This window comes from Barbus barbus (genome assembly GCF_936440315.1).
Source record: "Barbus barbus genome assembly, chromosome: 19".
NCBI lineage: Eukaryota > Metazoa > Chordata > Actinopteri > Cypriniformes > Cyprinidae > Barbus > Barbus barbus.
Genome location: NC_136747.1, coordinates 21878084 through 21890127, shown reverse-complemented (window position 1 = coordinate 21890127; position 12044 = coordinate 21878084). Strand labels below are relative to the sequence as shown.

The window sequence follows — 12044 nt, the reverse complement described above, 5'->3', positions numbered from 1 at the left end:
AGCGCTCACTATAAAGATGCTAGCTTTTGGCTAATGGTAAAAGCTAAAATAAACAAAAGATCTACCTGACTGGTTTGCTAATCAGTCTTTTCCTCACAGTTCCTCAAAGTAAAACTTGATCTGGCTTTCTTTTTTTATTTTCTTTTTTTTTTTTTTTTTACGTAACAGATATGTCTAATAAAAGCATAAAACTGCAGCTCTATTTTGCGCTCATTTGACCAGTTTATTGTTGCTGCTACTTGTACAGCTTAAGCAAACTTGCTAAGCAAGTATGAGTATCGTGTCCAAAGCTAATAAATGGCAGAGCTGAGCAGCTTGTAAAAAAGGTGTAAAAACACAGTGTTAAACTGTAAACAGTGCTCTCCTTCGCTTATCACTGTCTGAATGATGACATGTCTTTCATCACTCACTGACATCTCGGTTAGCGAGTACAGTGCTGCAGTATGGCTAGCCCTGTCACCCTGGCACTCTCAACATCAGCGTTCAAAGCTACCCTAACTGGCTCCGACGAGAAGGTCTCCCCCAAGAAAGCTACGATCTTAAAAGTGTCTTGGTTGCAGCACACTGTGTTGTCATGGCAACATGTACATTCAGTTGAGAGGGGAAGGGCTGCCACCAATTATAGGTAGTTGAAACATTGCATGTGCCCTACGGTAATACAGCACAGTGCTTATATTCTTTTAATAACTCAACACAAGTGTTTTGAACCCGATCACAAAGCATATATATTATATATAATAAAATAACTTTCAAATATAAAATATATGTATTGTATGTTGTTTGCAGTTAATTATGTATTGCTCAAGGGACGAGAATGAAACATGAGGACCTGTGAAATGGTTTCAACAGAACAGGACTGTATATCAGCTCCACTTTTAGTTTTGCATTCAGCTTCAGTAAGCCAATATGTGATCAGTCATGGCTAACTTACCCTGTTGCTAGGAATACAAACACTGACAACAACACACAGAATGTTAGATGTCAGTTTGCAGAAGGTGGAGGTCAAGAAAAATGGCTTGCTACTTTCCTTTGTGAATGCTTCCCTTGAGATATTTTGAACAAATATACACAACAATTACATTGTGATTCAGAGCTCCGAGAGCAGGAGAGAGAGAGAGAAAAAAAAAAAAAGAGATGGGTGTGGGGCGTTAGGGCTTTGTATTTTGACCTCAGAACCTCCCTTCGAGAAATCGTTCCTGAGCCATCAAGCAGCAAAACACTCCAAGAAAAATCACATTTACCCACATTATTGAGGCTTCACCTTAAAGCCCCCAAGAAGTAAGAAAAGCAAAGCCAATCCCATACAAACAGCCTCGCTAACGTCGACAAGATTTGTCAGCATGGCAGTATTCCATTCTTTCACAAGTAAAGAGAAAGGGCTACAATTTATGTGACATCCCAATCCAGGTTAGTCTCTGAGCATTAGAGCTTTGTGCAAGAGATGGGTGCCAGCGAAAACAACCCAACTCGACTGCTATGAACAGTTAACAGTTTGCGGCATGAGCAGGTGATTTGATCGCCCCTAGGGGCTACTTGCTGATGTTCCTCATTTAATCATGTTCCTCAGACCTCACTCTCCACACTGGAGAATTGGGCAGAGCCTCGACGAGAGCACAGGCTCTTGGTTTTGAGAGGAAGATGTGGGGATTGATACCGTTGGGGTTGGGGAACCGATCGCAGTTTCTGGTACTGGAGCTTAGCACTAGAGGAGGACAAAGAGGAGGGCTGTGGGGCACCAGGAGTAGATGAGACAACCGAAGGGGAGGAAACTGATGAAGAGGAGGTAGGTGGAGGTACATGTATATGGTGAGAGGAAGAGGGTGGGGCTGGGAGTGCAGGGACAATTGGAGTGGGTAAAGATGGCGGTAGACTCTGAGGAGGGGATGGTGGTTGTCGGGACCGGTCTGAGCGCTGTGGTCTTTGTGCATTGAGGTTGGATTGGCTTCCAGATTTTGCCTGGCTCTGAGCCCGATCCGGTTTGGATGATTGCCGTTTGGGTCTTACGCTGCTGTTGAAACTGTGGCAGTGGGGGAGGAGCTCCTCTTGACTCCTAGAAGTCACCCGATTCCATTTGGACTGAGTGCTGGCAGAATGATGGGGTGACTGGCAGGAACAGGATGTGCGGGCTCGGCTCTTCTCTTGAGACCTGCTTTTAGTTTTCTTTTCAGTCTTCACTGGTAATTTATCAACAGACCAGTATCTTCGAGGAGGTGGCGGAGTCAATGGAGTTGGAGGCCACTGGTTTGAACCTAAGCCTCCTGATCTCCACCCTGTTCCCGCGCCGAAACCCAGGCCACTTTCTCCACCACCCCACCCCAAAAAGGAGTCATCTCTACTGTTTATACTGCCTCCTCTTTCTCTGGCAGGGTAGGTGCCAAAAAACCATCCTCCTCCTCCAATGCCTCCAACTGCCCTTCCTTCGTGACCCTCCCAATATCTCTCAAACTTACCAAACTCTCCTGAGGAACCCTCATCATCTGTGTATATCTCAACAGTTTTTTCTCTGTCTCTTTCAGATTCAGAATCCATTCCTCTGCTTTCTCGTCGTCGCCCCTGTTCTTCTGGCCTGCTTCTTTCCACTTCAGACTCCTCATTTTCTTCTTCCTCGGAATCCCATTCATGAAATGACAGGCCTACTCTCGAGCAAGGCTTAACTCTCTTGTTTTTTCCCAAAAGGGGCCGACTCTCTCCACCTCTTCCTCGCTCATCTCTCTCAGCTCCTACAGACTTTCGTCTTTTAGATATGGGAAGCAAGGGTACAAAAGACGATGGCGAATCAGAAGTTGGGTTCCCACTACTCCAAAATTTGACAGTTGAAGAAGGTTTGTTTGAGCTAGAAAAATGCTTGCTGTTGGACCTTGGCCTGGAGTGGCGTTGTGATTTTGGACTTCTCTGATGCCTTTCCTTTCCTCTACTGCCTTCTTCATCTTCTCCACCTTGATCATCCCTATCTCTCTTAACTCCATCTCTGACAATATCCCACTCATAACTCCTTGTAGAGCTTTCGCTCTTTTTTCTGAAAGAGCTTCTCCTCGGAGCAGGATAAGAAGAGTATTCCTGTCCTATATCTTTTTCAAAGACATCTTTCCTGTCCATATCTACCTCCTCTTGTTCAGATCGTTTTTCCCTCTCCCTTCTTCTTGATTTCTCCTCTTTTTTCCTTTTCTTTTTCACCTTACGTCTTTTACGTTCCCTTTCTCTTTCACGCTCTTCTCTCTTCTTTTTCTTTCTACCCTTCTTCCTCCTCTTTCTCTCTCTTTCCCTTTCTTTATGATGTCGTTTCTCCTCCTTAACATCTCCAGCTGCTCTTCTACCCTTTTCTTTCTCCCCCCAAGAGGCCCACCACTCTTGAAGCTGTGCAATCTGGCTGCCTGCTCTGTCTCTCACCTGCGCCCTCTGTCCACAAGGTTTACGAGGTGGTATAGGTGGTGGTGGAGGACTACAGGGAAGGGATCGAGAGGACATACGTGAACGACTTTTTCTCCTCCCCAAAAGCAAGCTCGACTCCTCCGTAAGCTCATCTGTGTCGTAGTCCTCATACACATCTCGTACATCTCCTCGGTATCTAAAGCTCTGGGATGATGTGTACGATGATGAAGATGAAGGAGAATTGGATCGGGAGACTGATTCTGAAGAAGAGGATGAACTGGAGGTGCTGGAGCTGCTGGACGAAGTGGATGTGTAGCATATAGATGGAGAAGGTGAGGGCGGAGTCTGTGTTGGGGAAGAGAGGGGCACAGGTATAGGCAGAGGAAGGGGAGGAGGACGACGTCCTCTTCTCCCACCGCCATCCCTCATTCCATATCTGCCACCACCTCTCCTTCCGAGTGGAAGGATGTTTTCATAGAGTGGCCCACCTGAGCCCTTTCTTTTTGAGAAGCTGCTTCTCCTCCAGATAGATTGCTGAGGTGGAGAGGGATGTGGCAAAGCATGGTTAATTGGTAAGTGTCCAGAGACTTGACCTTTAGGAGGTAACCGTGGGTTACCAGAGGATTTTGTCCCTCGCTTCATTTTTGGAGTATGGGTGCCTACGTTTTGAGGTTCAGCAGAGACCCCTAAGCCTTCTGGATCAATTGGCCCATAGTATCTCTTGTACTCATCCAGACCCCCCTCTCCTCCACTTATTCCTGCACCCCAGTGAGGGGGCATGCCTTGGAATTGTGTTAAGTTTGTTATCCCACTGCTCACACCGCATGGCTTCTCTGGACCAACCTTTGGGCGTGTCCACCGATCCACCACAGCTAATCGACGATCATGCCGTGGTAGAAAAGTAGAGCAAGGCATGGGTGCTCCAAGAATGGGACTGTTTGACGGGCCTAGGGCCATTCCAGAATGTCCAACTGAAGGAGGGGAGCCAGGAAGAAGAGCATTGTATACCGGTGGCTGCTGGTGGTGTTGCTTTTGTTGTTGCTGCTGTTGTTGTTGTTGTGCCATAGAGATGGGGGGATTGGCCATGGCTGTAGAGATCACATGAGGCGGTGGAGGAGGAGGAACTGCGGAGACATGATGATATTGAGGAAGTGTGCTTTGGGAACCTCCAGGAGCTGTTTCATCCTCAAAATTGCAGCAGCTGTACATTCCCTGTAAGAGATAACAAGCAAAAGATTTATTTAGCAAACAGTTCAGGATATCATAATATTCCCCTTGGTGACATACAAACCGATTTAGGCGCTTGGAAAAATGTCTCGGTAAAGATGAGAAACATTACCATAATAATGAAAATGTAAAGCTCCCAGTGCTTTGATGATGCAAGAGTACACACTGTAAGCTCAGCTAACCTTTCTCTGAGGTAATGGCAATGCTGACCTCACTGTTTTGAGTGTCCCATCTAACCTAACTGGCTTACAATTCTCTCATAGAAAGTCTGGTTGCTTGCAAGGGGGATTTAAGGTTCTTCTCATTCTTTCCACAATGTAAGCAAAGACAGATAGTAATAATGCAGAATGAATAAATTATCCATCTTCTGTCATCCTCTTCCTCCCCTATTAATTACTATGAGAGAAGTTACGGGCTTTCATAAAATCCCTCTGTGTATGCAGTGGGAATGCTGGATGTGCCATCATATTTTAGAAAATGACAGGAATTAAAGGAGTGTGCTGCAAAGTCCCCTTCTAAGGATTTAACGCCTGATTGCAAGAGATTACTGCATGTCAGTCTTTGTTCTTGCTGCAAATAACAAGAATTGCAAAAAAGGGTAATCTTTCCTTTCACTTGCAAATACATTTAAATGATTCCAGTTTTGTTTCTTAGGTTCATTTTTACATTTCCTGGGCTACTGATTTCAGTTTACGGAGCTGGAATGAAATTATCATTATGGCACAATTATTGTTCCTCAATATATTTGATCAGCTTCTCTCAAATTGACGCAGAATTTCATAAGAAATATTCTTAAAATGAGTATATTTATAAGGGCTGTGAAAATGAACATGTTAATGCTTGTGATTAATTAAATTAACACATTTATTCAAACTGATATTGAACTAGATCCTTTTTGTGTGATTTCTAAAAATGAATGGGAAGCTTCCAGAAGTGACCGAAACCGTTTGGAGCCACAGCGCAAGTCTCTCTCACACGCATGCACAAAATTCCCTACGGGAGCTCCCGTTTATCAGTGGCCTAAATGACTGCGAAAACCATCATTCTACAGATTATTTATTTATATATCAAACCCAGATGAGACGTTTAACAATGGTAAAGTCATTTGCAACCTTTATATAATGAAATTTAATTATCATCGAGGCTCAAAAAGTGAACCATCATCCACAAGTGGAATGCAGTCATTCATAAAAATGTTAATGCAATCACCAGCGGAGGACTGTGGGTCCATGGTGGTGGTAGGGGGAGTACATGTATTTTGAGTGCCATTAACAAAAATTGAAGAACAATAATTACATATATTATTTTGTTTTCTTTCCCTAAAAATGAACTGAATGGATTAACTTTTAACAACAACAACAACAACAAAAAAAAACTGACAGCCCTGCTATTTTTATTATAATGGATTTAATTTGGGTCACTTACCCGACTGAAAGCCAGTAGGAAGTCCAGTCCTCCAGAGCGGCCCAAACAGTGGCGGAGCTTCCAGTAGATGAGATGCTCCCATGCAAACACCAGCAGACTTAGGCCCATGGCAACCAGAAGCATATAGAAGACTCCTGCCATATTGTCTATGTCCAGTTTGGAACTCATCACCTCAATCTTATCATTATGACAGATCCCAGACAGCCAGAGTCGTTCAAGCATGTCAATCTCATCTAAAAAGAAGGAAAAGATGAGCACAATGACAGGAGATAAGAAGCATGAAAGATAAGCAGGCCTACAAACAGGGGACAAGACAGATGGACAGAAGGTAGAGAATGAAAAACAAAGGATAAAGAAAGCAAAAGAGCACTGGATTCAAACCCTATTGTTGGGAAAAGTGAGTCTTTAATTCAAATCTCCAGACATGGAGATCTTGTTTTAGCTTCGGTTATTATTACACTGTGTTCATAAAAAGGTGAAAATGGAAAAGAAAAAACAGAGGAAAAGAATCATGAAAGGCAAGGAGGAGGAACGAGAGAAGCAGAGAAAGAGAGACTGGAGGATAATAACAGCTTTGATGGAGGTCTAAAATGGCCTGGTTTCGAGGCTCTTGTGATAAGACAGGCCCGGAGTAGTTTGGAGATGAAAGCTCTAGACTGATGGGCCTACCTCCCAACAATAGCCATTAGTGCATTTGTCAGAGTGAAAATGTCACTGTGGAAAAAATAAAGGCATGACAAGGGCATGTTTCTGGCAGAAAAACGACATATGCATTTAGATGCTGGCTTTTTATTGAGGATTATTCCTTCACTACGAAGGAGGGAGAGAGATAAGTCTAAATCCTCTTTTCATATGAAAAAAAGAATAAAAACAAAACTGCGTTGACCCACAGGTTAATTACGTGTTTCAATTTATGACAATATGGCCTTGAACTATGGGTTAGGTAATGGAAAATGTAATCACAGGAACTGAAATCCAAATAGTTTTCATTATATTTATTTATTCAAACAAGCAAAAGTCAGCCCTGAGAATTTCTATCCAAATTGGAATGCGTCAAAATTAAAATTCGCATTGTTTACTGAAGTGATCCTATGGCTATTCATAATTGTGTTCATTTGCTGTGACATTCTTTCTAATATAATTTATCACATTTCAGTGAGACTCTTCCAGCTCCCTTTCACATTTATTCTTTAATCATTATAAGGCACTAGGTTCCTCATCATCGAGTCTGATCAAAAAAAAAATAGCAATGCGAGAGAAAAACATGCGAATGTGTGAATATGTGAGATGGAGAAAGGGGGAAGTACCTCAGAGAATCAGAATAACACGTGTAACAACACTCAAAAAGGTTTCATTTCCCAAAAATTCCGCTCTGTCACTATGTAAAGAAAACAGCAGGAATGTTTGTTTGTCATAGTTAAAATCAGGGCTTTGAGACTGAGTCTAGGAGCTTACAACTCCACAAACAAACAACAAACCACCAATAGCAATGGTGTTGTTAAACGTGGGACCTGGGGTGTACCTAGGTATTTCATTCTCTTACCGTCTCCAACTAGCTGCAGGAGGGCGAGGTCTAGCGGCCGCTTCCAGCGGGAGTTTTTATGTAAGGCAATGCCATACCCTGTTGTAGCAAACACTTTGCCAGAGCCGATGGTCATTACTTTGCAGCCCTCGTCCTTACGAGCCATGTAGTTCAGGACAGCCGCATCATATATGAATGCATCCAGTTTCCTGCAGAGGCAAAAATGAAATGGGAAACAAAGGCATGGGGAAATTACTTTCCAAGACCAGTTATCACTTTATTGATTGTTACATGTAAAGACGAAAACATTGACGATCTTTAGGGAAATCCTATTTCTAAGCTAAATAGCGTGTAACAGGTAATCAGTGAAGCTAGTTAACAGCCACCCCAGTTCTACACCATGCATTTGCTGGCTTAAGCACTGAAATTTTTTTTAGGACTTGTTTTATTTTTTATTCCCTCTCAAAAAGCTCTTCTTTGCTGCTGGCAACTGCCTTGAAAAAAAACACTGAATTTCCATGATTTTCCCATTACCTTTCTATGGGTTTTCCAGTTGGATTCCCGTGTAAGGATTTTTAAAAAATAATTTTATAGAGTTTCACTCAAAAAGAGCCAATGTAATATTTCAAAGCAGAGAATCATCAGAAAAATCTCCAGTACTGTTTAAAACTTTAGACTTTATTTTTTTTTTTTTATTCATTATTAATGAATGTTTCTTGAGCACCAAATCAGCATATTAGAATGATTTCTGCAGAAAGAAACTGCAAAAATAACAAAAATAGTCCTTCATTTCAGCTGAATTAATGATTTCTGAAGGATCAAGTGACACTGAAGACTGCAGTAATTCAGCTTCGCCATCATAGGAATATTACATTCTAAAATATATTCAGATAGAAAAGTTATTTTAATTTGTGATTATATGTCACTATAGTAATGATTTACATAAGATAAAATACATTTTAAAAACATTAAAATAATTACTGTCACTAAACTTTTGATACTGTACATCCACTGCAGGAAATTAAAAAACATTTTTTGGAGGACATTCAAAACAAACTTTCATGGTCAGGTGCACTGGAAACCATTTCAATAACTGTAACAGCATTTATATGTCTTTTCACATGACAAGTGGCAATAAAGTGGCAGAAGGTGTGAAGAAAATGAAACTATAAGGTACTAGGGTAGCATGAATAAGCCTCAAATAAGCAGCTACTTCATGCAGGCATACTCTGTTTTTATATGCAGGTGTATAATCAAATACCTCAAGAGTTTTCTGGGACATGACTTGTTTCTCTGCCATAAATGTGATAATATATGCACACAAGCACTTTGCTCCAAAGAACGGTGCTATTGTCTGGCTGCTCGCTTTGCTGAAATGAGCAGCACATAATAGAAAGGCTAATTTGTGCAGACACTGGTCTTCAAATAAACCCCATGTAAAAAAAAACAAAAAACAAGAAAAACATGAAATTGGGACCGGATTGGCTAGCAGCAAGTTTCCTGCGACGTCTGTGCTGTCACAATACACATTCCTTCCATGGTGAAGATTGTTGAGTAACGGTTTGAAATGTGATGCTCGGAATAGAGCATTTTGTGCAATTACGTTTCTAAGCAATCAGACTGAAAATTTTCACCTGCTGCATGATAAAACAGGCAAAAATCGTGCCACTTAATGCAAAAATCCAATAATGCAAAAATCCACTTTAATCTTATTACTTCATATTCATAGTGTTAAATAATTCAGCAGTGGAGTCTCTTACATTAAAGACATAAAAGTAAGTTGCTTTTCAGAAGTCAAGGAAGCTTTGTGCCTTATCAGAGTCAGGTGCACCTCTCTTTTCTTTGATCATATTTCACCTACCTTGTAACATGCCAACGTCTTCACAGCAAAAACCCAAATTGACAGCTTATTACTGGCTACTCTTCAACCTCCTGCTAAGCACACCTTGAGGTTATTAACAAGCTCAACTTGGCCCTCCAAGACCAGCAAGCACCACATTAGCATTCAAGGTGGCAGCTTTTGTCAGAAGTGTTATATCCAACAAAACAGAGCCCTTGGGGGAAAATGAGTCACACATTTCAGTAAGGGTGAAACCAAACGAACAGAACACACACAGACAGGTGTTTGATAGCACAGCACACTGCCCCACAGTGCAACCTGACTGAAATAGGAAGGCAGTAAAAGCAGTAGGTAGGCTGTTGAGGTACACAAGTGCCTTTGAGAATCAGCTAGCGCCTAGTTGGAGACCTGACTTGTTGACTTGTGGGCCGGCGGGCCTGCCTTGCATTGCACGGCTTGAAATCGAAAGTCTCACTCTGCAGGCTACAACTATCACACAAACCAAGTGCTTATGAATGACAGATGAAATCTTCACGAGCAATTGCAAAGCCTGAACACTGCGATTACACATTCTAGCCTGCAAACATAAACTTTTTTTTGCAATGGGATGCATATTCATGCCCTTAGTATGCATAATGCAGAGACTTGAGCTTTAGATAGGACAGCCGTAGACACACACACTCTCATACACACAGATCCGAGGGCAGTGAGGCAGTGTTAGCGACACCACATTGCAATTTAATAATTCTGGAACAATCATGGCATCTTACGATGCAGAGCAGCGAATGAATAATACACAAGTGCAGAATTGCTCGTTTCTGTGATTAAACACTAACGGATGAAAATGGAATGACATCAAATGCTCTTTGTATAACAAAGTCTGACAAAGCTTTTTAAAAAGTTTTGTTTCCTAAACCAGCATCATGCAGAGTGGTGTCAACTGGCTCGGCACATAAAAGTGCCATCATAGGAAAACTATGCTTGAATGAACAACTATAATACCGCCATGCCTCTACACTAAGCTGCCATGGCTGAGGGTCACAATGTGGCACTAACAAAAACACATTCTGCAACTACAGTTTAAAGCAGGTGTCATTGTTTGCCTTCTATATGAATACATTAAAGGTAATGACACTACTGGCTAGATTTGCATTTCCAGAAGGAGGTAATCTTTTAAATATGCAACTATCCAACTAGTGTTGTCAAAAGTACCGACCGCGATACCATTCGGTACTGAAATTTTAAAAACGTCCATTTCCCGCTAAGATTTGAGCGCTGATGTTTCTATTGAGCGCGTGAACACAATGACCAATCAGCGCTGTTTAAGAATCTGCTCAACAGTGCTCAAATGGGTGTTTTTAAAATTTCAGTACCGAATGGTATCGTGGTCGGTACTTTTGACAACACTATAGCCAACTATATATGATTTGTTTTTGCATTTAGAGCAGTATTTATTCTGGCATAAAAACAAAGATCATATTTAGTGTGACAGCATTAAACTTGAACTACTAAAAGCAAAGAATACCTGACCAAATCAAAAGAGCTAAACAGTGGCTTTTACCTAATATTATAACACAAACTAGATCAAATGTTTTGAATGGCTAACATAAGTAAATCATTTGGAGATTTTAAAAGATATCATAAAAAATATGAAATTTATAGCAGAAAAATACATTAAATTAAATATAGTTCATGTTTTTTTCATGTTTTTGAAACAAGTCTCTTATGCTCAGAAAGGACCAGTTTTACTAAACAGGGCAAATTAGAGCGAGAGTGCAATTCCAATAGAGCGTCAATGGGCATGGAAATTTCTGCAGACGATTTACTAACAACGCACAAATTAAACACAGACGCAATATCTCATTTACATATTGACCAACACAATATACCAAGCGCAGCGCAAATTAGCGTAGTCACAAATAAACAATAAAGAAATAAGCCAAAGTTGAAAAGAACCGGAGGCCAAAAAATGAAGGTGTGCTAGAAGTTTTGATAGCGCTGGTATTGCGAGACGCCTAGTTGAGGGTTCCAAGTCATCTTTTATTTCCTGAAGCAAATTAAAAATAACATGGCTTGCCAAACGATATGTTTGGATAATGTGTTCTTCTGGCATTCAAGATCAATTAATGTGTGTGGAAAAAATCCTCTCCCTTCGACCACGCGCTCTCTGTTCTCTGCGGTGCCTCTCCCAGCAACAAATTGCATCCATTTCATGCGCAATATAGTTTAAGACATGCTTTTTTGGGTGTTAAATAATGGCGCAAATGCCAGTAATTTGAGGAGCGCTAACTTTAGGAAATCTCGTTGCGTGATTCATTTGAATACTCTCCTCCCATAACTTTTGTGTTTCAAATGGAAATTCCTAGAAATGCATAACCAATAAGGTCAGGTGCAGAAATAACTGTCTACACCTTTTCAGTGCTAATTCGTCACTGCACATCTTTAGTAAAACCTGACAGTACTATTTTAATGCCAAAAGACGGTTTGCGCTGGCGCAAGCTGTTAGTAAAACTGGCCCCAAGTCTACATCTATTTGATAAAACAAGCAGTATAATGACACAATAAAACAGTAATATTGTGAAATATCACAATTTAAAGTAACTTTTATCATTTACACACGACGTGTTATGCACAAAACTCCGCATTTGAACAGTCAATAGC

At 41.2% G+C, this 12044-nt stretch overlaps 1 protein-coding gene across 1 annotated transcript in view; it reads right to left on the bottom strand.

Moving 5' to 3' along the window:
* Window positions 1-1563: 1563 nt before the first annotated feature.
* The window catches only part of grin2da (glutamate receptor, ionotropic, N-methyl D-aspartate 2D, a), a gene marked incomplete at its 3' end in the record, with an annotated part of 64591 nt that continues 54110 nt past the window's right edge, over window positions 1564-12044 (bottom strand). The window contains exons 12-14 of the mRNA XM_079442595.1: window positions 7565-7752; window positions 6022-6254; window positions 1564-4581 (exon numbers count right to left, since the gene is read on the bottom strand). Coding sequence (XP_079298721.1) covers window positions 1564-4581; window positions 6022-6254; window positions 7565-7752 — 3439 coding nt within the window. The remainder of the gene's footprint in view (window positions 4582-6021; window positions 6255-7564; window positions 7753-12044) is intronic.